The sequence below is a fragment of the Opisthocomus hoazin genome, chromosome 10 (assembly GCF_030867145.1).
Source record: "Opisthocomus hoazin isolate bOpiHoa1 chromosome 10, bOpiHoa1.hap1, whole genome shotgun sequence".
Taxonomy (NCBI): Eukaryota; Metazoa; Chordata; class Aves; order Opisthocomiformes; family Opisthocomidae; genus Opisthocomus; species Opisthocomus hoazin.
In genome coordinates this window covers 31,480,983-31,508,352 of record NC_134423.1, presented here as the reverse complement: position 1 = coordinate 31,508,352, position 27,370 = coordinate 31,480,983, and the positions used below count along the sequence as shown (strand labels likewise).

The 27,370-nt window shown below is 50.9% G+C and overlaps 1 protein-coding gene across 1 annotated transcript; it reads left to right on the top strand.

Annotated features, from left to right (window-relative positions):
- The first annotated feature begins 3,673 nt into the window (after window positions 1-3,673).
- On the top strand, window positions 3,674-25,982 carry ANP32A (acidic nuclear phosphoprotein 32 family member A). Its single transcript, XM_075431337.1, has 8 exons — window positions 3,674-4,186; window positions 20,230-20,379; window positions 20,531-20,653; window positions 22,386-22,584; window positions 22,791-22,889; window positions 24,385-24,482; window positions 25,441-25,501; window positions 25,730-25,982. Exons 1-8 carry the CDS (start codon window positions 3,689-3,691, stop codon window positions 25,789-25,791), a joined length of 1,290 nt encoding a protein of 429 aa, XP_075287452.1. The 5' UTR covers window positions 3,674-3,688; the 3' UTR covers window positions 25,792-25,982.
- Window positions 25,983-27,370: the final 1,388 nt, after the last annotated feature.

The window sequence follows — 27,370 nt, the reverse complement described above, 5'->3', positions numbered from 1 at the left end:
CCTTGTTTTGTTAATTAAGAATTTCTAGGCTCCACTAGCATGCCTGATATCACGCAAATAAAAAGGGAAACAGAAATCCTACACTCGGCTCTGAAAAAAAAAAAAGCCAGTTTTGATATGTACCAGAAGGATTCACCTCTTCTTCTCCTAATTTGCCAACTTAAAACAGTTGTTTCCCCTTCCGTCCGTTGCTTTAAACAATGTTTCTTCACTTCTTGTCCGAGCTTCCCAGCTGAGTATCAATCTCTTACTTGAAACACTGCTAGAAAACAGAACATTGTGACACAACGTGGAGAACTTGCAAGCAATTAATGCAGAAACCAATGGGAATCCCTCATAAGCCAGAGCAATTATACACGGGTCCCAGAAGGAAGCACCGAAAACCGAATTGTTTTGAACTGGCCTAAACACCCTCCAAGGGCTGACTGCATTTTCAAAATGGGCAAGTAACAGCAGACAAGAACCCTTCTGTGTTTAGACTCCACCACTCAGTTTGCACCTTGCTAGCCACTCCTGGGAGAGATTTAAACGACTGAACACCAGATGGAAGGCCCAGCACCAACATCCCAGCCTCTCAAAACAGTAGCAGGCTCCAGACCTTATTCAGCCAATGTCTTGAGCTCCTCTTCTTTCTTTTGTTCTGCCTGTAGCACTCCCCTATTGATTTTGAGGGTCTCAAAGCATAAATCTGTATTGTCAGAAAATTTATACAGTTCCCCAGTGCTCGTTTTTGGCCCTTTTCCCCAGAATTCCTGGATACCAGCAATCAACACTGTTCTAAATTCCCATTAATGACCAATACTCCAGCTATGCTGGGGGGTGGGGAAGTTAAGGGTGGGAGGAGGGACAATTTATGAACAGGATTTTTCTCTTTCCTGTTACCATATCTACAGACACAGAAATGACCAAAGAAGATGTTACACACAACATGAAGGAATGCATTGTCTAGATGCAGCAGGGACAAACAAGATACCAGCAGAACTACAAAGGAGTATTATAAGCCACAAAAAAACCAATCAACAGCTCATTTTAGCAAATGCTCAGCTACCCAGCAATTTTACAGATGTAGAACATGGTAGGATATCACACATGATGCATACGTTTAATGTATAGGAGCCCTTCACATGAAACTTGTGTTGATGTATCCATGTTAAAAAAAAAAGGGGGAAAGAAAAGAGAAGAAACATGGAGAACCGTCCATACCATCCACACCAAAATACAAAGTGTGGATGAAATCACCTAAGTAGCCAACTTCCAGTTCCGTTAAACAGTTTTTAAGGCCAGATCAGACAATATCTGCCAGATGATCATACAGAAGTGCATGAAAACCTAAGTCAGGCTCAGCAATAACTACAGAGCTTGTATAGTGAGTGGTTTTAGTAGTTCAGATCCCGACATACGATCAGCTTCGAGACACAGACCTGTATTCAGAACGTCCTTTTCATACAGTTCACAACAGATTACTTGGAGCAACAAAAAAACTGGACAAACACGTGAACCGTGTAGAAAAATCAAACATTAACTGCAGCGATTACTCACAATGTTAACTTCTTTGTACTTGAGCCTTAAAAAACAGATCATACAGATAAAAACATAGCATATTTTGATCTTCCAACGGGAGACTGACCAGGGACCCTGCAGAGCAGTTTCCCACCATCGTAAGCAGAGCTCAGACCATTTTTTCTGCTCTGCTCTGTTAAGGACTCCGACAAGACAGCATTCCATACACTGTGTCAGTACATGGTATTTCTAATCAATGACATCTATAACAGATAGCTGACAGCTTTATTCACAGAAACACCTAATAAAAATTCCCCAGCTTAGTATTGCTTCATCAAAATGTAACAGCTTCTTCCTTGACTACAAAGAGAACAAAGCCAGATCCTCAGTTTAAATGCCACAGTCATACACATTTTTAAAGCTGACTTATTTTCATATCGTAAAAAGTATCAGGCAGTCCAGTGACCAGATTTTGCTTGTTGCTGTTCAAGAAAAGCTGTACTCTGAGAAGATGTTATTGAACTTTTATTCACCATTGTGATAGGACATTAGGTACTTGGCCTGTGGAACATTTCCATACGTTTTTAGTTCTCCAAACAGTTCTCAAGACTTCTCAAACTCTTGCAATACAAACAGCATGCACATCAACGGGGCACTGGGGAAACCAACAGGTTTAAACATTTAATTTTGGTTTTGAACTTTGAGTAAGCTTCCTCCAGTAGCCTGGAAAGGGGCATTTTATACAACTTTTATATAAATTAGAACACAGCACACATTCTCACTTCTGAGAAAACAAAGGAAAAATAAAAAGCAACTCTGGATTCCCAGAAACTTGTTTTTTTAAAATATTACGTTGGCTTAGTTAATACTTATAGACACTTTGTTTCTGTGATAAAAGTTCTTTTCCAAAGGTCTTCCGCCTGTGCCATGAAAACAAATTCCAGACCAAACCTTCCTGTGGGAAGCCTCAGCCCAGGGGCCACCTTTGTTCACACCTGTAAAGGAGAATTTAAAACAGAGCTAAAATAAAATTCACCCTAATCCAGAAACCCTAAACGCTTTGTAAAGTTATATTCTAAATCTACCACAGTAATTTCTACCACTTTGAAACCAGTGCCACAGAACAACAAATAAAACGACTTGTCCACGCCACAGACGAAACCCAAATCCAGCAGCTCTCACAGCTAAACTCTAATGAGGCCCTAAACCACCACAAAAACATTAACCTGCTGCAGAATGCTAGTGGTACCGTCCTGTAAATTCCACTTTTTACCTTAAGCTGGATCCAGCCCGACCTTTCTCCCAGCTCGCACGCTCACCAGAACTCGCGCTTCGCCGTCAGCCGCATTCGTTACGGTTTATCCGCAGGTAGAAGCATGCAAAGAAGCGCTGCAAAATATTTTGACAAGACAGTTTCCCAGCAATTCTCATCTTTTTGTCGACACCCAGTATCGAGCGTTTTGAACAACTCCTCCAAGTTTTTCCAGCCCTGCCTTTTCCAGCCACCCGAGGCGAAGGCACCATTAGCGAGCCCACCGAAAGCCCAGTGACCCCACGCAGGGGGACAGGCGGGAAGCTCACAGAGCACCCCCAACCCACCATCTTCACCCAGTGGAAACGGTCCCCCGTGCTTGGCCAAACCAGTCGCGAGGGCCTGGGGACAAGTGAGCGCGGGGCTTCGCCAGCAGATCCGACACCCGAGGCAGGGAGCGGGCCCTGCCAGGACATACTTGGCACCTCGTTTGGCAGAAGGCGGAGGAGAACGCACCTCCCGCGGGCCCTGCCGCACCGCTTCGCCCAACGCCAGCCCCAGCAAGAGCGGGCTCCCGAGGCCCCGCAGCAGCCGCCAGCACCTCCCAGGCTGCCTCCCAGCCAGGCAACCCACCGACCCGGCACTGCTTCGCACAAGCGACGCCTCCCCGTCCCCCCCGGCCTCGCCACCCAACGAGGGGGGACCCCGCGCTGAGCGAGCCTGAGGGCGGGCAGAGCCGAGCGGCTTCGCCTCCCCTCACGGCAGCCGCTGAGGAGACCGCCGCCCCGCCCCCCCCGCCCGCCCGCCCGCCCGCCAGCGGCCCGCGCTCCGCCGCCCCGCTCCGCACCTTTCCCTCCCTCCTGGCTGCGCGCCCCTGCCCGGGCGGCTCCGGCGGGAGGGCCGCTCCCCGCCCCGCGCCTCAGCGCCTCCCCCAGCATGGGGGGGGGGGGGGGGGGAAGCAGAGCGCACCCCGTCCCCGCCGCGGAGCCGCCGCCGCTCCTTCCCCATCAGCCACCAGCACGGAATGATCCTCCGCTCCCAGCCGGGCTGTCCCCCTGGCCGGCTTCGCCGCTCCCCCATTGGCTCCCACCGCCCCTCGCCCGCCCCTTTGTCTCCGGCTTCGGCGTTGCGGCGCCGCGGTTGGCGGAGACGGGCGTCGATCAGGCGGGAGCCCCCGGGAGCGCCCGCCTCCGCAGTTATCAGGTTAGTGTTCGCCGCGGCGCTGGGGCTCGGGATTCCGAGCGGAGCTGGTTGCGCCCTCAAAGTCGCTGGCTCCGGGGGGGGGGGGCGGCGGCGCCGGCGGCGGCGGGGGGGGGGTCTCCATCGGTGTCACTGCGCGAGCAGAGCCGGCGGCAGCGAGCGACCCCCGCCACCGCCGAGATGGACATGAAGAAGAGGATCCACTTAGAGCTGCGGAACAGGACGCCCTCAGATGTAAGCAATGCCAAAAAAAAAAAAAAATTATTAATAATAAAAATCCATCCCATGTTTTTTTTAATTTTTTTTTTGGGGGGGGGGGTGCATCCCAACCCCCGGGATGGGGGTGGAGTGGTGGGGGGGGGGGGGGGTTAAGCGGGGGCCGCTGCCCTTGAGGTGCCGGCGTGTGCGTGGCCGGGCCCCCCCGCTTTGGGGGGGTCCCCGAAGGCGTTGGGGGTCTGGGGGGGGGACACACACGGGGGACGCGACACCCCGGAGGCTGCTCCCGACTCTGCCGGCGTGCGATGCCTGCGGGGGGGGGGGGAAGGGGGGTAGAGCTCGCCGTGCCTTAAATAAAAATAAGTTGGTGCTCCCCTCCCGGCGCGTCGAGTTGGCGAATATTGGCGGGGGGCTCGAGGCGGGCAGGGCCGGCCGGCGGGCGGCGAGCGGCCGGGCCGGGAGCGCGGCTTCGCTTCTTTGCGGCGATCAGGCGAGAGAGGCTGGGGAGCCATATTTGTAACTTTGTAGTCCTCATGAACGCGCCCTTTCTCTCTCTCTCTCCCTCCCTCTCCTCCAGATGCTGAGAAGATAAAAAAGAATTTTAGACCAACGCTTAGCGTTGTGTGTTTTTTGGCGATCGGGTAGCTCGGCCGCCGGCAGCGCGAGCGTTGAATAATAATAATAATAAAAAATTAAAAAAAAAAAAAAAGAGAGAAATAAAGGCGCTCTCCGCGCTCTCCATCCCCACGCACGCACAAAAAGGCTGGATGGGTGCCTGTGCGTGGTGTTTTTTCTCTTCCCCCCCCCCCCCGCCCCGCTCCCCCGGGGCCGGACTTCAGGTTGTTGTTCCGCGTCTGGCGGAATAAACGAGAGAGAGAGAGAGGGGAAAACTTTGTCAGGACAAAAAAAAAAAAAAACAAAAACAAGAAAAAAGAAAAAACAAAACAACCAAACGCAAAAATGGGGGGGGGGGGGGGGTGCGTGGGGGCAGGCGGGACGCGAACTCGGGGCGCGGGGAGGGCGAGGGCAGCGGCGGGGAAGCCCCCTCCCCTCCTCCCTTCCCCTCCCCGCCCGGGCCTTCGCGCAGGGGCCGGGGAGGGCGCGGTGTGCCCGGCCCCGCCGAAGGGGAACGGGAAGGGGGACGGGGGGGGGGGGGGGCGAACGTACCTCTCCGGGGGGGGTGATGAGGGGAAATGGCGGCCCCGCGGCTTTTGGGTGTCCGGGGGGGGGGACAAAGGCCGGCAGGCCGACGGAACCTGCTCTTTAAAGTTTAAAAACTCCTCGGCGAGGAGGAGGAGGAGGGAGGCCGGGCTCCCGCCGCGGCGCAGGCCGGCGGGCGGCGAGGCGCGGCCCGCGGGGGCTCGTTGTTGGAGGGGGGGGGGGGGGTCCCCACCGCAAGTAGGACGTGCCGCCATGTTTTGGTTTTCCCCTCATCCCCCCCCGCCCCGCCACCCCCCCGCCTTTTCTCCTCTTCTTCCTCCTCCTCAGCCGCGGCGGAGGGAACGGCCGGGCCGCGCCCGCCGGGCCGTGAGGGGAGCGCTGCCCGCCGGCCCCCCGCGCTGCCAGGCCCCGGAGGGGGGGGGGTGGAAGCGGCGGTGTGTGTGGAAGCAGCGACGTGAGGCGTTGGCGGGCGGGGGCCCTTCCCGCTGCGGCGGGGCCGGGCGGCGCCCGGGCGCCCTCTCCGACATGACTGCCAGCCGCCGGGGCTGCCATTTTGTCGCCGAGCGCGGGGGCTGGGAGGAGGCTGGCGACGACCGCGGCGGGACGAGCCAGGAGGGTAAAAAGGCGCCGCCGCCGCCCCCCCACCCCCTTTAATTATTATTATTTTTAATTATTTTTATTTGATTTCGCGGCGGGGGGGGCTCCTCTCCGCCTCGGGCCTGCCCGCCCCGGCAAAGCCCGCCCGGGGGAGCGGGACCGGGGGTGCCCCGCGGCTTGGGGGGGGGGGGGGTGTCTCTGCTTCTGGGGCTCCTTTTGCTTTTTTAATATTTTTTAAATGATTTTTTGCCCCTTTTTACCTGGTTTTTGGTCGGTTTGTCCATCGCTCCTGCTGCTGGAGGCTTATTCCCCGTTCTAAACACAGACCTGCGGTTTAAAGGCTTGACCCGGAGCGCGTTAGGTGTAAACTGGACTGTTTTTTCCTTCCTCCATGCTTGGATTTTGTGCAGGATTTGCTCTGTTCTGGCTGGTTAACCGAGCGCTGAGGTGTTGGGGGTTCACCGTCCGGCAGTACCTCAGAAATCGACACCGGGTGGTTGTAAAATGGGGCTGATTTAACCTGTCACCGCGTCTTTCCCCCTGCCGGCCTGTGGCTCTGGCAGTGGGTTGGGTGGATCAGGCCTCCCAAGGTGACACCGCCGTGGTAAAGCCACATCTTTCTGGTTCCGCGCGAAGCGGGAGGGATGCCACGTGGGAATGCTGTTCTGTCGAGAGTCCGCTTTGCACAGCCATGGATGGCAGCTGTGTGCACGGGGAGAATGAACTCTGCGGCTGGAGTTCTGTTTCTCCAAGATACCTATTAAAATTCAGCTAGAACCGCCTAGTGCTTCAGCTAAACTACTTGGAACTGGGGTTTAGAAGTGATTCTAATGCCCATGGCATTTATTTATAGGTTTTAGCAAGTCTTTGGGCATGAACAGGATGGTTCTGTGAGTGGTTTTTGTGAGTATTTATGGGTTTTAGCAAGTCTTTGGGCATGAACAGGATGGTTCTGTGAGTGGTTTTTGTGAGTATTTATGGGTTTTAAGCAAGTCTTTGGGCATGAACAGGACGGTTCTGCGAGTGGGTGTTTTGAGTCTTTGCTTGGATAGATAGGCAGTATTCCTCCTCCTTCTGTGGGGGTTCATTATCTTCAAACTTTTAAGTGTAATGTAAAGAAGTCTTGGTGAAAATAACCGTGAATATACTTGTTTTGGAGCTTCTGCCCTATACGTGCTGAAGTTTTGCGATGTATTTAATACATCCTGTTACCAGACCGCGCAGGATCAAAACTTTTTGTAAATGAGAGTCAGACAAGAGGATGCCGTTGTGGTGGTCTGGTTCTTTCTGAGGCTGTGTTAATACCTTGTCGTTTGATCTGTAGAATACTGTGCTGCTGTGCAGCTGAGCTAACTGTTTTGAGCTGTTAAGTCATATAATCCTGTAAGGTTACGTGTTGACTAATAAAACATCATATAAATGCCCTGAAGTGGGTCGTATAGCAGCTGTTTCTTCCTTTTCTTCTTCAACCTCTTTTTTTTGTTGTAGTTTTTGTTTTGGGGGGGTTTTGGGGGGGTTTTGGGTTTTTTTTTTTTAATTCTCTCTCCATTTTATATTAGTTCAGTGTTGGTGAGAGTTCTGGGGTTTTGGTGCTTGAAATGCTGTTTTCGGTGCGTTGTACAGCCGGAGTTGAGCTTGCACATCTGCTTTCTGCCCAGATACTTCAGCTTTTTATCCCATTGCTTTAAATGGTCACTTCTGGTAGTGCACTTGCTGTAGCCTTTGTCACTTTGCTTATCTTACCAATGTGCTTTTCTGTTACAAGTAACTGCCAGCTAGAAGTGGGCCAGATACAGTTACTTTATGTGGGTTTCCTCCAGAGCCATCAGCTGGTAGTGGTGTAACTACTGAGGTCGCAGGAGCTCACCTGGCCACGGTTGTGGGCATTCCTGTCTATTCCTGTCATAAACTCATTAGTAAAATGCAAAAACTGAAACAAGCTCAGTACTAAGGCTCTGCTCAGCCCTGTGACACAGAGGTAGGTTTTTGAAATGATGCACAAAACTCATCTCTGGTTTAGCACTACCACGCCAGTTCATTTAGTCAGAGAATTTAGTGCTTTATCAGCCCCAAATTGTGACAGTGATAAAATGCGGGTTGTGACACAGTATTTCTTAGAGTTTTTCTCACTCTCTGTTGCACTTTATAACTTTTTGGACAGTCTGATTTCACTCTGCTTTTCTGTAGATTTTGACACTGAAGGGAATAGGGTTGTGTCTGGGGTGGCACGAGATCAGCACGTACAAACTCTGTGCAGCGTGTGCAGGTTATCATGGATTTTTGCAGACTTGTATCACTTAACCACTTATGTCGCTGACAGCAGGGTGCAAGTGTACAAAGAAGTAGCTGACATTTTTGCCAGCTTCCCAGGTTTGTATAACAGCTGGTTTTCGTGGCTCTGAATTTCCAGATGCAAACCTCTAAAATGAGCATCCTGATGGATGGACAGATGGATGGATGGATGCTCGTCTTGGAGGGACTGCAGCCCACAAAAATCAGGCCAGAGGACAGGTGTGATGCGTGAGCTGTCCTCACTGAAATTTAGACTAGTTTCACAGCTGACTGCTGGGCTGACCAGGGAATCGTTTCTCTTAGCCTGGACCAAGTGTTAAGCGTATGAAAGCAACTATGAATGTAGAATTAAAAACCACCAGTATATGGATCCAAAACTGGTTGCCTAATTTTCCCATTTCTCTGTGATGCTGCTAGAAAGTACCAACAGTAGAGTTTTGGGGCTTCTGAACCCTCAACGGTTGAGAATTCCATTTTGACCAGCAATATGTAAAGTTACATAATTTTCTGTGTGATTCAAGTTGGTGTCCAGATACTGGTTTGGTAAAAACGTATTTAAGAGAACTAGCTGGGGTTTAGATGGTGTGATTGTGTTGTAGTCCACCAAGAAGTGCATCTCCTGAAGAAACGAGGGTTCTTGTCCTGCCCACCAAATGAAACAAGTTGTTGACACAAGGAAAGGGAAAAAAAAAAGCCTCATAGTACAAACCTTCAAGGGTTAAGCCTAGGTATTATAATCCATCCTTGCAGCGGGGTTTGTGTGTTATATATCAGTAAATAGAGTATGCCTTTGTGCTGTTCTGCTCTAAATGTACACCAAAAACTGCGGAGTGTTTCGAGGTACCATGAATCACATGCAGGGATTTAGGACTTTTAAAATATTTTATCTTTTGCTGTATGTAAAAGACCGTATTATCAATGTCAGTGATGCATCTTTAAATGTACGTTGAGTGGCGGCACAAATATCAGTGTCTGTTTTCTTAAATATTTACATCCCATAAGGCTGACGTTGACTGATTCTTCCCATGTCATTCATTCTGTGGAGTATCGGTAAGCTGGAGAAGCCTGAAAATGCAGAACCGGACCAGAGAAACAGGAGCGGGTGCTGCATCTTGAATGTTTTTAGAAAGAAGTAAATGCCAGGGAAGGTCATGGCAGTAGTTGTGGTTTGCACACCAGGATCCCAGGCGCCTCTGGGGTCCCAGCGCCGTCCCTGGGAGGGAGCAGGATGTGCCTGGGGTGCTGGGAAGGGGGGAGCGGAGGAATGGGGGGTCCTCTCCTCGCCACCCGCCGAGGCAAGCCTTGCCATTTGCAGAGGGCCGGATGGCTTTCAGCAGTCTTGATTGACAAAGAGCTCAGCTCGATGAACCAAACTCTGTCTGCAGTGGGGTACAAGTCTCAAGTGGGAATAGAGAGCAGTGATGTTTTTGTTGTGCTTTGGAGTGATGGACACTTTTCAGCTATTTGTGTGACACTGCTGGACTTGTTCTACATAGGTTTTTTTTTTCCTGTCTCCTCTTTTGCTCTGCTACCCTTCAGACAAAATAGCTAGTAAATGCGTAGTCTGTATTTTTTGACTGGGTTGCTAAAATCGGTCCTGAAGCCCTTGCATATGTAAGCATGACCTTTGAAATATTTCCAAAAAAAAAAAAAACCCAAACCCTCAATGGTTTGCTTTTACGCCACTGTGTAAAAGTTGCGCTCTCGATCGGAGCGCTCGTTTGTCCATCGACTTGGTCTATCGAACACTTTCCCTTCAAAGCCATAAAAAAAGCTAGGAAAAGCTTATCTTTTGCAAGTATGATTTGCCAGCGCATTCTACAGCAGCTGACATCTTCAGAGACTGCTTTCATTATTAAATATGCAGCTCCTGAAATTAGTCTTAATTTAAATGCAGTGTTTCTTTTTTATGTGTGTCTCTACATCAGTCCTTTGTTGCTGAGGGTGATTTGGAGTACGTGCAACTGAGCAAACGAAGCCGTTCAACTAAATGCTTAAAATTTCTAATGGAAGAATTTCAAATTAAATCTGCAATGTAATCTTATGGTTTGCTTCTGTTTTATTTAATAATAACTGGCAGCGAACGAGAAGCACTGTGGATGTGGTATCGAGCCGTTGGTTTCTCAAATAGAGCGAAACTGAGGCGTGGAGCTGAAGTGACCCGTGCGAAGTCACCCACCGAAGTGCTCTGCCCCTGGGTGATGCCATCTGTAGAAGAGGGAGAAAGAAGCAGGCAACATTAATGGGAACACTAAAAAAGCATTTAATGCAAAGATCAAGCAATTTAAGTATTTGAAACAGTCTGTCTAAAGAAATATTTGGAGTTGGTTACAGAGTTAGGCTGCTAGCAGTAGAAACAAAACTGAAATCTAGCTATATGCTTTTGAATGAAACAGCTTTCTGTGTCCCTGAAGCGTGTTGTCGATTTATTAATTAGTGTGTTGCTTATGCATATGGCTATACTGACCCTTGTTAAATGTGTGAAAGTGTCTTTATGTGACTCATGGGGTTTCTTGGTTGGGGAGGTGTTTTTTGAGAAAGACAACGGTAGATTATTCTTTCTGGAAGTTTTTTAGTACTGGAGATGCCTCGTAATTAGATATGAGTGTAAGACTTAGAATTGCCAAGACTCGTTACCCTTCTGCCACTTACGTATTTCACTTGGGCCTTTAGTTTCTCTGGGAACAGAGCGATGGGACATAAAATTAGTTGGAGCCATATGTATTGCTCTCAGGGTTTATAGCTATGCTATGTAAAATATTAGAGGGTAGAAAAAGTAAATGTATTGATGCTGAGCCAGATTTTTTCTGAGCTATGCAAGTAGCCTTAAGCTGTCCCTGCACACAGAGCAGCTTTGATTGAAAAAACCCACCACACACAACAACAACCAACCAAACAAAGGAAGGAAAAATTTCCTGCCCTTCCTCCCCTGCTCCTCTCCCTTCGCCGGGGTGGGGGTGCGGTGGGGTCTCCCACGCCTGCGGAGCGGCCAGCAGAAACCGTGCTCATCCTAGTGGGAGTTAACATCGACAGAGCCCGGCGTGAGCGGGCGTTGAAGGTGGCTTTGAGCGTGGGGTCCGGACCGTGACAGATGTCCGCAGGGATGCCCGCGTTGTCACTGGGTTGTTCTTGGTTCCTAGGCAAGTATTTTCATGCAGTTCCTTGGTTGCACCCTCGTCCGGAGCAAATCCTCATTTTCGCTTCTCCTCCCCGGTCATTTGTCGGGGGCTCAGCACCACGATGGGGGCATTTTGCTGCTCCCAGCTTCAGGAGCTGGGCACAGTCCCTCCTCTCCCCGGGCACTCTCCTCAAGCGAGCTGGGTGGTTAAGGTGTCAGAACCGTGCAGAACTGCAGTCCAGAAAATATTCCAAGTTTCTTCATCATGTGATTGTTAGATCAACTAAATTAAGTACAGAGCGTTTGCTAGGGTATAGTTTACAAACACAGAGTAAACCTGTATGAGAACCACAGCGTTGTAGTTCAGAGATGGCAGCGTCGGGGTCCGTGCACATCCATGAGTATTGGTGCTTGGAGTGAAAAATAGGAGAGGTGCCAAAACTGTCACCACGATGCTGGAGGTTCAGTCCGGGGCTTCTAAAACCCTCTGCCGAAGTGTTCAACAGCGTTGGGGTGAGTTTCCAAGAAAGAGGTGCAGACGAGGAATTCAGATACGAAAGTTTGAAGGGGTTGCGTCATTTGGAGAAACCCTAGACGAATTTTGAGGTCTGGTAGTAGTTTCGTGTGACTCTGTTGTGAAAAGTTCCAGCTTGGTTGAATTGGGTATAAAATAGGCAAAACATCCAGGAGTGGAGCAGGTTGCCGTGGAGCCAGGCTGCTCTGGAAGCTGTTCTCTTCAGCAGTTGTGAGGTGCTGGGTGTCCAAGGGGCTGGTGGAAGGGATGCCTTTGGGTGTGGGGACTGTGCCTGGGGCAAATCCCGTGAACTTCAGCCTGGGGAAAATCCCATAAACTTCAGCCTGAGCTGCTTTAGCGTGGTGAGAGGCGCCTGGCATTTGGCTGCGGTGAGGCTCTGCGCTCGTACCCGGTGCCCGTGATGGTGGTTGTGGATCACTGCCCCGAATTACAAGTTATACGCTGTAATTCCATCCAGTCCCTTCCCAGCCATCAGTCGCTGCCTCTGCCGGTGCGATTCTCAAGGGCTCTGGCTGCTAGATACCTCGGCGTATCTCGGGGGAAGTGGTTGGTGTTAACGTGGCCATTTTTTGCACAGCGTTTCTCTCTGCCCTGGGATTTGCAGGTTCTTTGCCCGATACAGCAATGACCAGAGCCTGTGCAAGGTAGATTGGTCATTGGCTAACTGGTTTAAGACATGTACTGCGAGTGAGTTAAGTCGATATATCTCATCTCAGATACTCATAATAAAGCCTGGAAGGGATATATCAAAATCCAAAATCATATGTTGGTTTGCTAAGGCAAAAAACCTGGACTTGACCTGCGGTTGGTGCCTTTATTCTGGTTTGCTTTTCACTTGTGTGTCTTGGGAAAGGAAGAGGACGTCAGCGCTCCTGGAATTTTCCCTCCCCTGTTAAATTTATTTCTGTCTGTGGCTAGATCCTCATCCCCGAGCATCTCCGGTGGGCGACGCTGGGTTGTCCAGAAGGAGCAGCTGAGGGTTGCCCCGCGGCAGAGGAATCCCTGTGGCACCAAGCCAGCGCAGCCAGGGCCGCAGCTCCCTCCCTCCCCTGCCTGCCTGTCTGCGGGCAGCACACCAGTGTGGGAGGGGGCACAGCCCGGGCCGGCAGCTCTGCAGAGCCCGAGCAGCTCTTGAGGTGTGTCTTCACCGACGTACAGAGGCCTTGGTTTGGGCTACGGCTTGCTCTGCGCTTCTCTGTCTCGCTGTTTCCCAGCAGGAGCTGAGCTCGGTGTAGCCGGGCTCTGCTGTGTGTTTCTATCACAGGGGGCCCTAATGTGGCTGAAGATCTGCCTTGAATGCAGGTGGCGGGTAGCGTGTGGTGCTAGCTTTAGTTTTTAAAGAAATTCGGTTCTTCAGGTTGGTTGCGTTTTGGTGATCGTCTTAGAGCAGAAGTTGCATCATGTCCTTGAGCCTTCAGAGCAGCTTTGTTAGCCCAAGGAGTGAAGTAGGCTGTTCCTTCAAGCATTTGTTGGCCCAGTCACATTCCTGGTAGTACCTGAACTGGAAATTCATGCAACGTTTGTCTCGTCCAGTAGTAACTTAGGGGGAAGCTTGTAAGATGAGTGTGGGCAGCATTATGTCCTTACCATCACTGCGGAGGCACGAACGATCGGCTCCTGCAAGACTTGGGCGTTAGTTTGAGCCTTGTCAAACCCGTGCCTTCCCCAGCAAATGAGAACGCCGTGGCTGTGGACGGCTGCCTTCTCTTAAACTTTGCTGCACAAATCAAGTGGAATAGAAACCAAATGAGCTCTGTTTGTGCTCAAGGATCCCCAAACCTGCAGGAGTACAGATCTAGAATACAGTGCCAGAACCAGAGGGACACAACCCTTTGCAGTTTGGTTACAGTAGACGTGAATGGTCCTGCTTTACTGTGGAGAGATGCAGGGCTTTGCATGGACTATGCAGGCTTCTGAGACCAAAAAAAAACCCCAAAGACAGAAACCCAGGTGTCTTGAAGAAATGTTGGTGCATCTGGCAGAGAATAAAACTGTGTGTGCTTTCAAATTTGGACTTCACTTCCACTTACTCCACCAGGCTTCCCTTCTCTCCCCTCGCTTCTTTCCACAGTTCTGCCCTCCTCCACATGAAGTTTCCGTTGGGTTAAGAGGAATGAAGGACTTCTCACAGTGCTCCCCTGGATCGCTTGTCTGGGGGCAGTGCAGGACAGAGTTCACACATTCATCTATACCTGCCTTTTTGGATAAAAATGCCACACAGCGGGAGATTCCTGTCCTGGGGGTACCATGTGCAATGTACACTTCAAAATCATCTGGTCCATTGTGCTGAAAATGAGACGGGACAGCCTTTGCTGTTCCTGCTTGTAAAGCTGGCAGAATGTATTTGTACTTGCAAATTTGCTTTTTATCTTTTAAAAATTATGTTCACAACTGTGTCCTTCTGTCACCTCGTTAAGCCTTCAGTTACAGACTGGGACTCGGGAACTTAGTCCCGAGTTCATGGATCTCCCTGCCCATGGGTTGTAGGCTTTCCGAAGTAGAGACTTTGCCTTTTTACGTGTTACAATGGAAATGCAGATTAAAGGTTTAAGTGATAACATGTGAGGCTTAATAGTTGTGTGTAGTTATATTCTACTGATGATGTATGTTTTGATAACTGGAGAGTCAGGACCCGTCCGGAGCGGCAGCCTGCACTGGGGAGGGGAGGCAGAGGAAGGTCTGCTGGGTATGGTGCACGGCGAGCAAGAGTCCCAGGTGTCACTTGTGATGAGTCCCGTGAAATCCAGTGGCTGCTTACACGTGGTTGTCTGTACGTACCCTAGGAAGAGGTTGGAATCTCGTAGTGCACCCCGTGGCTTATTGAGGATGTCATATACGCATTTGGGAACGCGGCTTAACGCAGTAACCATACTAGGAAACAGATAGGAACCCCTGGTTATCAAGCAGGCAGTAGTGTAGAGCGTGATGTCGTGGAAGCCATGAAGGGATGCAGGGGATGCGGTAATCCACGGCTCGCGGCGCAGCGTGCGTTAACAGATGTGATGTCGTGTGCTGAGAGCGTCTGGGATAATCAGAAATAGAAACTGGGATGACTGCAGGAGAACAGGTCCAAGGCGCATGGTCTGTGGAAGAAGCAGCAATGTACTTGCATACGCGTGACTGCTGAAAACTGAGGGCTGGTACCAGCAAACCACAGAGCAACGCTCGAGCAGAGGCGTGCGGAGAGCCAGGGAGCACCTGCCCGAGCAGACGGCACCGGCTGGCTGGGAGAGAGGGGTGGCAGGGCCCCGAGCCGCCCCGGGAGCGCGGGGGGCAAGGCGGAACGGCCGGCTGACCGAGGAACGCTGGGCAGTTGGAGCTCTGCGATGGGCAGTGTCCCTGCCCGGGCACCTGATGGTGCCTTATCATGACTGCTATCAACGACACGGCTGGAGCCGACCTAGCCGCCTGCTTGTTGGGCTTTCTGCTGGACGCTCACCTGCGGGGGCTTGCTGAGCTGTTGAGGTGAGCGCTGCGGTGTTATCTGGGGCGGCTGGTGACTGGCGGCGTGTCGCTCTGCCACTGTTCCGTGCTGTGTAGCAGTTTCTTGGGAGAGGGAGGAACGACAAGTTCAGCTCATGTGGTCTGTCTTGTGCTAGTACTTGTGTTAGTACTTACTCCAGCTAGGGCTTGGATTTGCTTATGCCTTGTGGCATAGACACTAAGGCTGACCCTGCTGCAAGTTGAATCCTCCTGTCTGATGCAGCCGTACAGCAATTAGCTGAGGACGCTTACTCCCTTGGCCTGTCTCTCCAAACAAGTTCAGATTGTCCTCCCCGATTCCGACTGCTCGGCTGCGTGTCTGCAGAATTACAGAGACTGCAGTGTGAGACGACTGAGTTGGTTCAGACCAGCTGAGGCCCGCTCATCTCGCTCGGGTGTGTAACAGGGCGCAGAACGGGTGCTCGCCCGGGCTACGTGCATCAGGCAAGGGTTTGTTCTGTGTTTGGGTGACAGAATACGAGGAAGGAGATGTAAAAATTGTAGTGCTACTGTGCGTTTCCAGGGAAGTTCAGTCGATGTTTGGAGAGTGATTCAGGAACTGGAATTTTCCTTAAGATTACAAAGACTTCTGAAAAACAAGCGAGGAGTAGGTCTGTAGTCCTGCTGTCATACTTTTGTGGTAGTGAGCTGTTTTAGATGGAATGTAGCTTTGCTAAGGTCACCTTTCCGCTTCTCCCTCTCTGTATACTGACACAGTTATGTGCTCGCTAACTGTCGAGGCTGTGGTGTGCCTGGATGAGGCCCAGCATCCTCACGAGGGGCTCAGGTTTGAGAAGAGACCTCTGTGCAGCAGCCAGCACGCTGGAAAAGAGCCCCCCATTCATAACCCAGAGGGGCCCTGGAGAGCAATGCCCTCTCCCACGGGGCTGTCTGCTGCGAGACAGCAGGTTCTCGGGGAGGAGATGGCAAGTTGGAGGGGAACGGGAGGAGAGCGGGGCGCACAAGACTGCAGGCTGAGAGGCTACAGGCAAGTAGCTGCGGGTAATTTTAATTCTTACCAAAACTGTAAGCTGGCCTGCTTGTACTGCATGCAAGAGAATTGGGTACGGTGCAGCAGTGAGCACGCACGTGGCAGCGAAGGTGGGAGAAGCCCCATGAGCCCAGTTCATCCTCCTTTTGCATGCATGTATTTCACAGAATCACAGAATCCCAGCATGGTCGGGGTTGGCAGGGCCCTCTGGGGGTCACCCAGCCCAACCCCCTGCCCAAGCAGGGTCACCCAGAGCAGGGGGCACAGCACTGCGTCCAGGCAGGGCTGGAATATCTCCAGAGAAGGAGACTCCACAGCCTCCCTGGGCAGCCTGGGCCAGGGCTCCGTCACCCTCAGAGGGAAGAAGTTCTTCCTCGGGTTCAGCTGGAGCTTCCTCTGCTTCCGTTTGTGCCCGTTGCCCCTTGTCCTGTCGCTGGGCACCACTGGAAAGAGTCTGGCCCCATCCTCCTGACCCCCACCCTGCAGATATTTAGAGGCATTTCGAAGGTCCCCTCTCAGCCTTCTCTTCTCCAGGCTGAACAAGCCCAGCTCCCTCAGCCTCTCCTCGTAGCAGAGATGCTCCAGGCCCCTCCTCATCCTCGCAGCCCTCCGCTGGACTCTCGTGGGCAGGAACAACCCCAGGCACCAGTACAGGCTGGGGCTGACCTGCTGGAGAGCAGCTCTGTTGAGAGGGACTGGGAGTGCTGGGGGACGACAGGGTGACCATGAGCCAGCAGTGTGCCCTGGGTGCCAAGAAGGCCAATGGGATCCTGGGGTGCATTAGGAGGAGTGTGGGCAGAAGGGCGAGGGAGATTCTCCTCCCCCTCTGCTCTGCCCTGGTGAGGCCCCACCTGGAGTACTCTGTCCGGTTCTGGGCTCCCCAGTTCAAGAAAGATGAGGAGCCCGCTGGACATAGAGCCAGCTTAGCTTTGACTTGAATTTTGTTTTGTGGAGACGTGCTTGTTCAGAAGCGATTCAGTGTGTTCATAGACCTCTGACCACGTAAACACCGGAATTGCCCTGCCTCGGTTGTGCTTCTGGAGCGTTAGGAGCCCGGGCTCTGCTGTTTCCTAAACGAGCTCTTCGGTCCAAGCGAGCTGTCTGCCGCTTGCAAACCTGGCTGGTTTTATTCCACGGTCGCTTCCCTGTGGGGCTGTTCGGGTTGTACCTCTGCCCAGTGTCTTGGTACTGGGTGCAGCAAAGAAGAGAGCGTTGCAGCGCTGTATGAAACAAAGTTTTCTGAGAGGTAGGGAGAAAACAGCAGTCTTGTGCTAAAAAGAGCAAACTAAAAGTAGAAGCTGGTTGGCTCTTCTGCCGCCATGTTAAAGGGTTTTTCTCCTGCATCCGTGGCTGTTCCCAGCTCCCCCTGCAATCTCTACCCCCGAGGAAGCTTTGTCCACTTCCCCGTTTGCCCTTTCTCCGTCCTGCCCTGGGGAGGATGAAGGGCTGTCCCACCTCCCGGGCTGAGGACAGATGCTGATTTTTTCTCGGTGGGAGGCTGAGGTGCTGCTTCGCTCCGTGCCTTTGGTCTGCTGCGTAGCTCAAAGCCAGAGCTGACTCTGAACTCTGCTGGCTGCTGCGGCTGCCAGCATTTTCCCTCCCTGAACTCCCTCCTGCCTTGCTTCATCTTCCTATGTGTGCTCTTGAAAACTTCCTTGGCAAGGAGGAGAAGGCAAAAAAAGGCCCCTGGGGTCTCCGGCCAGGCACCAACGCAGCGCGGCGGGCACCACGACGCTCTCGTTTGCCCTCCTTGCTCCGAAGCGTGTCCGTAGGTGGGTGCCGTCTCGGACGAGCCACCTCGCTGGCCAGGGGAGATAACGGGGCAGGCAGGGCCTCGTCTGCTGGGGAGCAAGGACACAGATAGGGGCAATGGAGCTGCTGGGTGGTCTGCGTTTGGGGTGGAGCTGCTTTTATTTTACTTTTTTGTGTGTGTGTGAAGCAGATGACTGAGAAAACTGTGTGTTTGTCCCCGAATTGATCTCACTGGAGGCTCCTGATACTTAAATAATGTTCCAGTAAGAAGATACACATCTTTGCCTTTAAAATGGCTTTCCTGCTGTCTAAATTTCAAAGCAAAGAGGGTTTTTTTGTAGTTTATTTTTGGGGTTTGAGGTCATCCCTCCCCAGTGGAATAGGTATATGTGACATTGGGAGCATTTGACTTGGCCTTTGGCTTCTTCTATCCAGACTAAAGTGCTTCTGGAAGACTTTTGTGTAGTCATTCCCTATCATAATTCTTCTAGGAAAATTGTAGAGTCTTGGAAAATGTATTTCCTGTCTAACGCTGATCCTCCTACTCTCAATGAATCACTTGTGCTCTTGTGTTGCTTTGGGCTGACTTCCCTATTGACTTCAGTGCCTGGGATTTAATTAGAAATTTAGGGATGTTATTTGGAGCTGTAAAACTACATAGGATTCTTCTCTGTGCAGCAGGATTACAGTAATAAAAAAAAAAAAAGAAAATTAAATATTTGCATATTAACTGCCCTTGGTGTGAACTGAGCAGTTGCTTCGTGCTTCTGCATACACCGTTCTCGCAGCCTTGTTTGGTCCCATCCTCAGCAAAAAAGCAGCACCCCCTCCCTTTCCAAGCCTGGAAACAAACCTCGGGCACGGGACAGGGTGCTGAGGGCCTCAACCCCGTGTGGCTGGCCTGCCCTTAGGGTGACAAGGAGCAGGTTCGTTCAGAGTGGGACGTATTTAGGGGCTCTTTTGCATTGATGATGCTGTTTGGTGTCCGTTGGAGGTGACACCTGCAAAAAGAGCGGCGCTTTGTTTGAAAAAAAACCCAACAAACCAAACCCCTGACAAAACCCTGCAGCCTGTAACTTGTTGTGTGCACAGTAGGGCTGCCCGGCTGTGGCTGTCGGGCACAGAATCACAGAATCACAGAATGGTAGGGGTTGGAAGGGACCTCTGTGGGTCACCCAGTCCAACCCTCCTGCCGAAGCAGGGTCACCTACAGTAGGTTGTAGAGGACCTTGTCCAGGCGGGTCTTGAATATCTCCAGAGAAGGAGACTCCACAGTCTCCCTGGGCAGCCTGGGCCAGGGCTCCATCACCCTCAGAGTGAAGAAGTTCTTCCTCATGTTCGGATGGAACTTCCTCTGCTTCAGTTTGTGCCCAAACACAGGGCAGGGCCTGTGCTGCTCGGCCTGTGAGGACATTATCTTCAGCTGTCCCTTTGAGCCTCCCTGCTGCTGCGGGGCGAGGGAGATAAGGGCTGCACTGCAGCCACTACGCTCCCCCAGCCTCCTCTGCCAGCATCATCCAACACGTACATCCCCTGTAACCCCCTCCGTGGGGAAGATCTTCCCCTAAAGTACCACCTAAGGAAGAGGGGTGAGGGTGGACTCCGGCAACGCCTGGTTTAGGATCAGCAGTACCTACTTCAGGCTTCAGGAGTGTCGGAGCAGTGATCTCTCCACGCTTGAAAAGCTCAAACAAGTTTTGCGTGCAGAGAGGAGCTGTTTTAACAGCTGATGATGTGTTGTAATAGCACACCAGTTGTACAGAGTGTCAAAGTTGGAGGTTAGTTTAAAAATAAATAGATTGTTTTCATATTTTTTAGAATGATCATTGCTTTCCTTTACCAATGATCCTTCTAACAGTCAAATTGGCTAAGCCAGGATTCGTGTCTTTAAACCGTTGACATTGTTTATAGAACAACACAAAGGTGGGCAGCGGAGGCAAAGCCAAATATCTGTGTTTCTAAAACAGTGCTAGCAAAAGGAGGCATCAGACACGGAAAATAACCTTTCGCGTACTTGCCAGTTCAGTGGAATACCTTTCATTTTTTGCCTGATCTATGCCTTTGCTTGTGAGTGAAACCTTGACCCTCCATGCACAATGTCTGACATTCCTTCTGCATTGTTCTTTTTCCAGGTTAAAGAACTCGTTCTTGACAACTGTAGGTCATACGAAGGCAAAATCGAAGGCCTTACAGATGAGTTTGAAGAGCTGGAATTCTTAAGTACAATCAACGTAGGCTTAACCTCAGTTGCAAACTTACCAAAGTTAAACAAACTTAAGAAGGTAAATAAAATGCCCTATGCCATATCCTTCCCTCTTTGCACTATACTGCATGCGAAAAGTAGTTGTTTGTATAAAAATGTAATTTAGCTGACCAAACAGCTTTGTGGTACATGTTTGCACTAAAAACTCAAGATGTTTGTGTGCCTTTTAGCTCGAGCTAAGTGACAACAGAATCTCAGGAGGACTGGAAGTGTTGGCAGAAAAGTGTCCGAACCTCACGCATCTAAATCTAAGCGGCAACAAAATAAAAGATCTCGGTACAATAGAACCTCTGGTAAGTTAATGTGGTACGTGGTGAAATCAAACCCCATTTTGTGATGAGCAGAGGCATTTCAAGCTTGGAAAGTCCAAAGTGGTGGAATGTCTCTGGGGCTCATCTCTCCGGCTGGGTTGCTGTGAGGCTCCGCCGTGCCCTGGGGCTGTCTGGCCGCCGACCCCGGGCTCTCTCCGCCGTGTCCTGGGGCTGTCTGGCTGCCGACCCCGGGCTCTCTCCGCCGTGCCCCGGGGCTGTCTGGCCACCGACCCCGGGCTCTCTCCACCGTGTCCCGGGGCTGTCTGGCCACCGGCCCGGGGCTCTCTCCGCCGTGCCCCGGGGCTCTCTCCGCCGTGCCCCGGGGCTGTCTGGCCACCAGCCTGGGGCTCTCTCCGCCGTGCCCCAGGGCTGTCTGGCTGCCGACCCCGGGCTCTCTCCGCCGTGCCCCAGGGCCGTGCTGGCAGTACAAGCGGCTGCTTCCCTCTAGCGGCTGCCGCTCCGGCGGGCCCAGGCTCTCCCCGTCACCATCCACGGTGACGTGGGCTGTGGGTCTGTCTCCCGGACACCCTGCTTGAGCTCGGCGTGTTCTCCCTGAAGCCTTGGGTCTGAAATCACCAGCCACCGCTTGTGCCCGGGTGCGGTGTGTGCTGGTGGTGGTGGGGCCTGCTGTAGCACCGTGTGCCTCCATACTTGGCGTGCGCGCTGCAGCTGGGCAGAAGTTGCTGAGCTTCCACCTTTAGCCCTGCTGGTTTCCATCATCTTTCCTGCTCACGGTCATTATGCTTCTGATTTGTGCTGAGTTCAAGTTTGTCAGGTTGCAGTTGCAGAGAGTATCCAAGTATCGATCCCGCTAGTGCTGTTTTCTAGTTTTTGGTTTGTGTGCCCTTTGCTCTCCAGAAATGAAGAGTTTCGGCTCATGCTTATTTCCCAAATACGTGCTCTTAACACCTCTCAAGGAGCAGTTCTCATCTGAGTCCATCTCGGATCTCCTTTCCCCCAGCAGAAGGGGAGAGCAGAGCAGTTAAACTCATGTAGCAAACAGAAGAGAGAGAGGGTTGTAACTGCTCTTATGCTTTCAGGCAAATTGGTTTTTTTGGTGTCACCGTTGCTCTACACACTAAACTCCAGAAGGGAGGTATTTTGTAGGACTGGATACAAATCCTCAGCTGCTTGTGCTGTTATTGTTAGTACTTCGAGGTGCTGTAGGCAGTGCAGACCACTTCTTCCTCAGAAAAAAATAAAACCAAAACCCCAGGAACTGAATTCCTGTTTGATTTGTAAGCCTTTTTCCATTTTTCTAAAGGCTAAGGTAGAATCGGTAAAATTTAAAAAATCTCTCTTAGCAAAATCCCTGTGTCCAAAGAATAGTCTGTTTCTTCTTCTACCGAGAGCTGTAGTTTAAATACACCAGACTGCTGGGTCAAATATCTTACCTGGTGCTTTTTGGTAAAACTGACTGGGCTAATTCTCAGCTCGGCCCCTCACAGTGTGTGTGGTTTTGCACATTACCTCTTTCCAAACTTCAGTTTTCCACTGGCGAGATGCTGAGCTCGAGAGCATTTTCCACCCTTGGATACCAGAGCAGCGATGGGCAGGCATTGCAGGCTTCTGTTCCACACCAATTTAGCAGGCAGAGACCAGAATGACCCTTTTGACCTGGGAAGCTGTTGAGCACATGAACTCTGGCTGCCGTTGCGTTCTCTGTAGAGCAGTGTTGTGACGCTGAACTTCAGAGACTTTTCTTTCTTTGCAGAAAAAGTTAGAAAACCTGAAGAGTCTAGATCTTTTCAATTGCGAGGTAACCAACTTGAACGATTACAGAGAAAACGTATTCAAGCTCCTCCCGCAACTCACATACCTCGATGGCTACGATCGGGATGACAAAGAAGCGCCGGACTCTGACGCAGAGGGCTACGTGGAGGGCTTAGACGACGAGGAGGAAGATGAAGATGGTATGTGAATTGTGCTACTTGGTGTACGTAAGTTAAAAGATCGATATGCTGCCTAGTACGTTTTGCTTCCAGCTCTGACTTGTTGGCAAGAGAAGGGTGTTCTCAGCAGCTCCTTCCTGACTGATGTAAAGGAGAAGTACCTCCGTGTCCTCTGAAGGAACGAGGGGAAAGGAGATGGGCAGGGCCTGAAAGAGCTACTTTCTCAGTCTTATCTCTAGTGAAAGATCGGGATGACAAAGAAGCGCCGGACTCTGACGCAGAGGGCTACGTGGAGGGCTTAGACGACGAGGAGGAAGATGAAGACGGTATGTGAATTTGTGCTACTTGGTGTTTGTAAGTTGTCAGATTGGTGCGCTGTGTGGTACGTTTGGCTTGTTGGCAGGAGAAGGGTGCCCTCAGCAGCTCTTCCCAGCTGATGCAAAGCAGAAGTATCTCAGCGTCCTCTGAAGGAACGAGGGGATAGGAGATGGACAGGGCCTGAAACAGCTGCTTTCCCAACCATATCTGTAGTGAAAGGGTGGTAGAAGAAAGGGGCCGGGGTGGGGAGTAAGACACTGGAAGAGTTCAGGGAACAGTAAACCCCAGGGGATGAGGACGCGAGGGAGAAATGGGTAAGGAAGGGTGGCATGGAGACGCTGCAGTTTTCCAGGAACAGTATGATCAGGGAAGTGTGAGCCGTTGCGTAGACCCTGATGGAGAAGGGTAAGGTGGAGACCCAGATTAGGCATAGAAACAGGTCAAGGAACTGAGTAAAGGAGCCAAGACGTTAACAGGAGGTTGTGGCTGCTCCGTGAGGACACGGGGAACTTGTTGGTATCAGGCAGAGGAGAGGAGCATGTGTGTGTTGAGGTCTGCCCGGGGCAGGCTCTGTGAAAGGCACTGGTGATGCAGCAAGCAACTTTTTAACATCAAGAAAACGCACGGTGGGTCCCTCTGTGCTGTAGGTGCCGTTCTGCCTCCCCGGCAGGCTGCGCCCGGCGGCGGCAGCGTACCGGTCGGATGAGTATCCGGCTGCGTTCGGGGAATTTGCTAGGCTCTCCAAACCCAGCTGCGCAGCAAAAGCGGAATCGCTGGACTTGCACTTTTCCCTCGAGTGCTGAGTGTGGGCTCTGGTGAGGGGCGGGAGCTGCAGCCGTGCCCGGCAGAGCGGTGCGTTCAGCCAGGTTCAGCAGGGACGGGTTCTCCTCAGCAGAGCACGAGTCTGGGCCTGCGTTCAAATGCATGAAAAAGCTCTAAAACACCATTCCTGCGGCATGGAAAAACGGTCTCCGGTTTGGTGCTTGGGCTAGTTGCATTGAATCTCTTTCCTCTCGAAAAGAGACTGCAAACCCAGAGGATGGATTGTGTGTGATTGCTCTGGCAGCACAAAGGCAAGGGGTGTCCCTCGGGGAGGGTTCCCAGCGCATGGTTGGCTTGTGAAGTTCTGCTCCGTCCCTGATGGGAGCAGATGGACGCTTGCAGATGAAGAGCTGCGAGTGTCCTGCGGGCTCAGAAACGTGGTTTAGCAGTGGGAGCTGGAGCAGCTGAAGCTGAAGCAGTCCCGAGGCTGCCGTGACTTACCATCAAGGCCCCTGCTGCCCTGGAGCAGCTCCGACCAGGGGTGCAGCTGCCATGCCGCCCTGTCCCTGGGCCGAGGAGGCACATCTGGGCCTGTCTGGCAGCTGGAGAGCGGTTTGGTGCTGCCCTGAAGGCCTCCCGTTTGCTCCTTGTGGGGGTAGGAGGTCACAGCGCAGGTGGCAGCGCTGGAAAAAAAAAGTCAACTTTAAACGTCTGAGTGGTTAATCTTGTTTGACTGTGTAGAAGAGGAGTATGATGATGATGCTCAGGTAGTAGAAGACGAAGAAGATGAGGAGGAAGAGGAGGAAGGAGAAGAGGAGGATGTCAGCGGAGAAGAGGAGGTAAGGATTTATGCAGTTAATAATGGGTGAGGGGGGAACGTTCTCCAACTGGGAATAGTCGGGGAAAAAAATGCCCCAAGCACTGGAGGCTTGTAGTAGTTGAAGCGCGTGCTTTCTTTTTGACTTGGGAAGCCTCGCAGCGCGGGGTGGCTTTGAGGCACGCCTGTCTATGAGCCAGCTGCCATCTAGTGACCGCTGACATGAAATCCTTCTGTCTGTTGGGCTGATGTCAACAATCCTGCCAGCAGCGCCTGCGGTCCTGGTTTGTGGGGCCGCTGGAGGGCTGGCGTTACAGCCTCCGGACCGACGGGAGAGCGGTGCGTGGATTACCGACCCCGTGCTCGCAGAGCAAGGTTCCTCCTTCGGCGTGGACCTTGTGACGCTTCAGGGCGCTTGAATTCTTGCTGCCGTCCAGCTCCCGTGTGCTGAGGCGGTGACAGTCTGCCGAGACCGCCGGGAGCGGGGCTGAAATTTGTCTGTAGGAGGTTGTCTTACCTGTCCTCCGGCCAGACGGCCTTCGAGACTGAAGGTGTGGGTGCTCAGCTGCTGCTCAGACCAGCAGCAGCTCCTCAGGCTCTGGAGATGTCTCTGCCCCTGCAACGTGGGCCTGCTACTGACCAGCTTTTACGAGACTTGGGGCATGAAGTATCAGCGTGAAGTATGAAACAATTTTCTCGCTGAAGACTTGACGCTAGAAGTGGCTGCTGTGATTGCTTGTGATTTTCTGCAGTGAAACCGGGGCCAGAGTCCAGTTACGCTGTAGGAAAAAAACTGCACTTACATAAGTGCGTGGGAAGCGTCCGCCTTTTTGTTTGGTTTTTGTTGAAGATGCTTCAAGGACTTTCTCTCTGTTGTAAAATGCTGTTGGGTATTGCCAAATTGTGAAGGATCCTGCACTGAAAGCAACTCTTTCAATCTTCCTTTTTTTTTTTTTCTTTTGTCTTTTCTTTAAATCCAGGAGGATGAAGAAGGCTACAACGATGGTGAGGTAGATGACGATGAAGATGAAGAAGAGCCCGGTATGACATCATTCCAGTTTTAGCTGGAGATAAAATAATCATCTGTCTGCCTTTTTTTTTTTTTTTTTTTTTAAGTTAAATACCATTTTGTAAAAAGCAGGCTCGTGTTTGTGTTCCTGCTCCTTTGATAGCAAGCCAGCTGCCAAAGCAGAAGCTTGCTGAACTTGTTCACCTTCTCAGCAGCTTGAGGGAGCGCTCAAATAATCCAAGTTGTGTTTGATTTTCTAGATGAAGAACGGGGACAGAAGAGAAAACGAGAACCTGAAGACGAAGGGGATGAAGACGACTAAACTGAATAACCTATTTTGAAAATTTCCTATTGTGATTTGACTGTTTTTACCCTGTATTTCCCCTCCCCACACCCCCAACCTTTTTTTTTTTCTTTTTTTTTTTTCCCCCCCCTGATTGTAATGTTGCTGTGGGAACGAGAGGGAGAAGCAGACTGGGTGGGCAAGGGAATAAAATACTATTTTTACTGCCACTCCTCCTCCTATTCGTTTTAAATTTTTTCTTTTTGTCCCTCTCTTAGTCCCTGTAACTGCAATAGTAAGTATAAACCAAGTGGTAATTTGTTTCTTATTATTGGAGTGGATAGTTGACATCTTTTTAAAAAAAAAGAAAAAAAAAAAAAGACAAAAAAGTTGAAGGTTGGTGGATGAGACCCCAGATACACCTGCTGGGTTCGGAGACAGCTGCCTAGCGTTGGTCGTTGGGGTTTTTCCACTGCTGCCGGTCACTGGACGCGTGGTGAGCGTCTCTCTGGGGGACGCCGCGGAGGCGGGCGAAGCGTCCCTGCCCAGCAGCAGGCGGGAGGATGGCGTCTGGGTCAAGTGGTTGCTGCGCTGCCTGTCCGGGAATGACTGCCATTTTCAGCCCGTGCTTTCCCTGCTTTTGTAGGTACCTTTTGTTTTGCTGTCTGTAAATAGTGACCAAATGTTTTTGTTGGGGTTTTTGCCTTTTTTTTTTTTTTTTTTTTTTTTTTTTTGGGGGGGGGGTGTTTCTTTGGATCTGGTTTGTGGGGTGAATTTGCAGTCTCCCTCCCTGCCCTGCGTGTTGTGTGTTTTCCTTTCTGTTTATTTTGGGGTTGGTTTGGGGTTTTTTTTTGGCTAGGGTATAGCCAATACACTGAAAATGGCAGGCATTTAAATATATATATAAATATATATAAAAAGTGTTCCTAATTCCTGAGTTACTAGTGAAATGAATTTGACAATTGTAATAAAAAAATGTTTCAACCCTTTTAAAGAAGGTGTGTACTATTTTGGTCTGTAATATATAACACCTAGTCAATTTTAAGTGATGAGAAACTACTTCCACTTGTGCTATATACTTTGAAAATTTTTACAAACCTAAATCCAGGAGGCAGTTCCGCATGTAGGGTAGGAGGTTTCTTTTCATACACTCAAGCACGAGATACTAATACAAAATTGTATTTTCTTACCTAGTGGAAGTCAGTAAAATGACTGAAAAATACCTAGTGAATGTACAGTTTTACTTTCATATCCCTCTTTAAAATAGCTTTAGAAGTGACTTGTATTTCCTAGTCAATATTTCATCTGTATAAATACATTTGCAACAGTTTTTTTTTTTTTTCCCAGAAGAGCCAAACTTTGAGTTTTATGTCTGTTTGTCATTGATGAATTTCAATAAATCTTTTTATACAATTTTTCTGTGGCTTATTTGAGTAAAATGGGCCACTGGGAAGGAATCGCACACCTTTTTAAAAAAGGCATTTACTAAGCTATTCTGGTAAATCCCCTGATATTTTTAGCAGCCTGGTGATACGTTTTGCTCCATAAAAGCTACCCTTGGCCACGGCTGGGTGAAACCAAGGGAGAGGTTTTGCCTGTGGATAACGGCATGCCATTT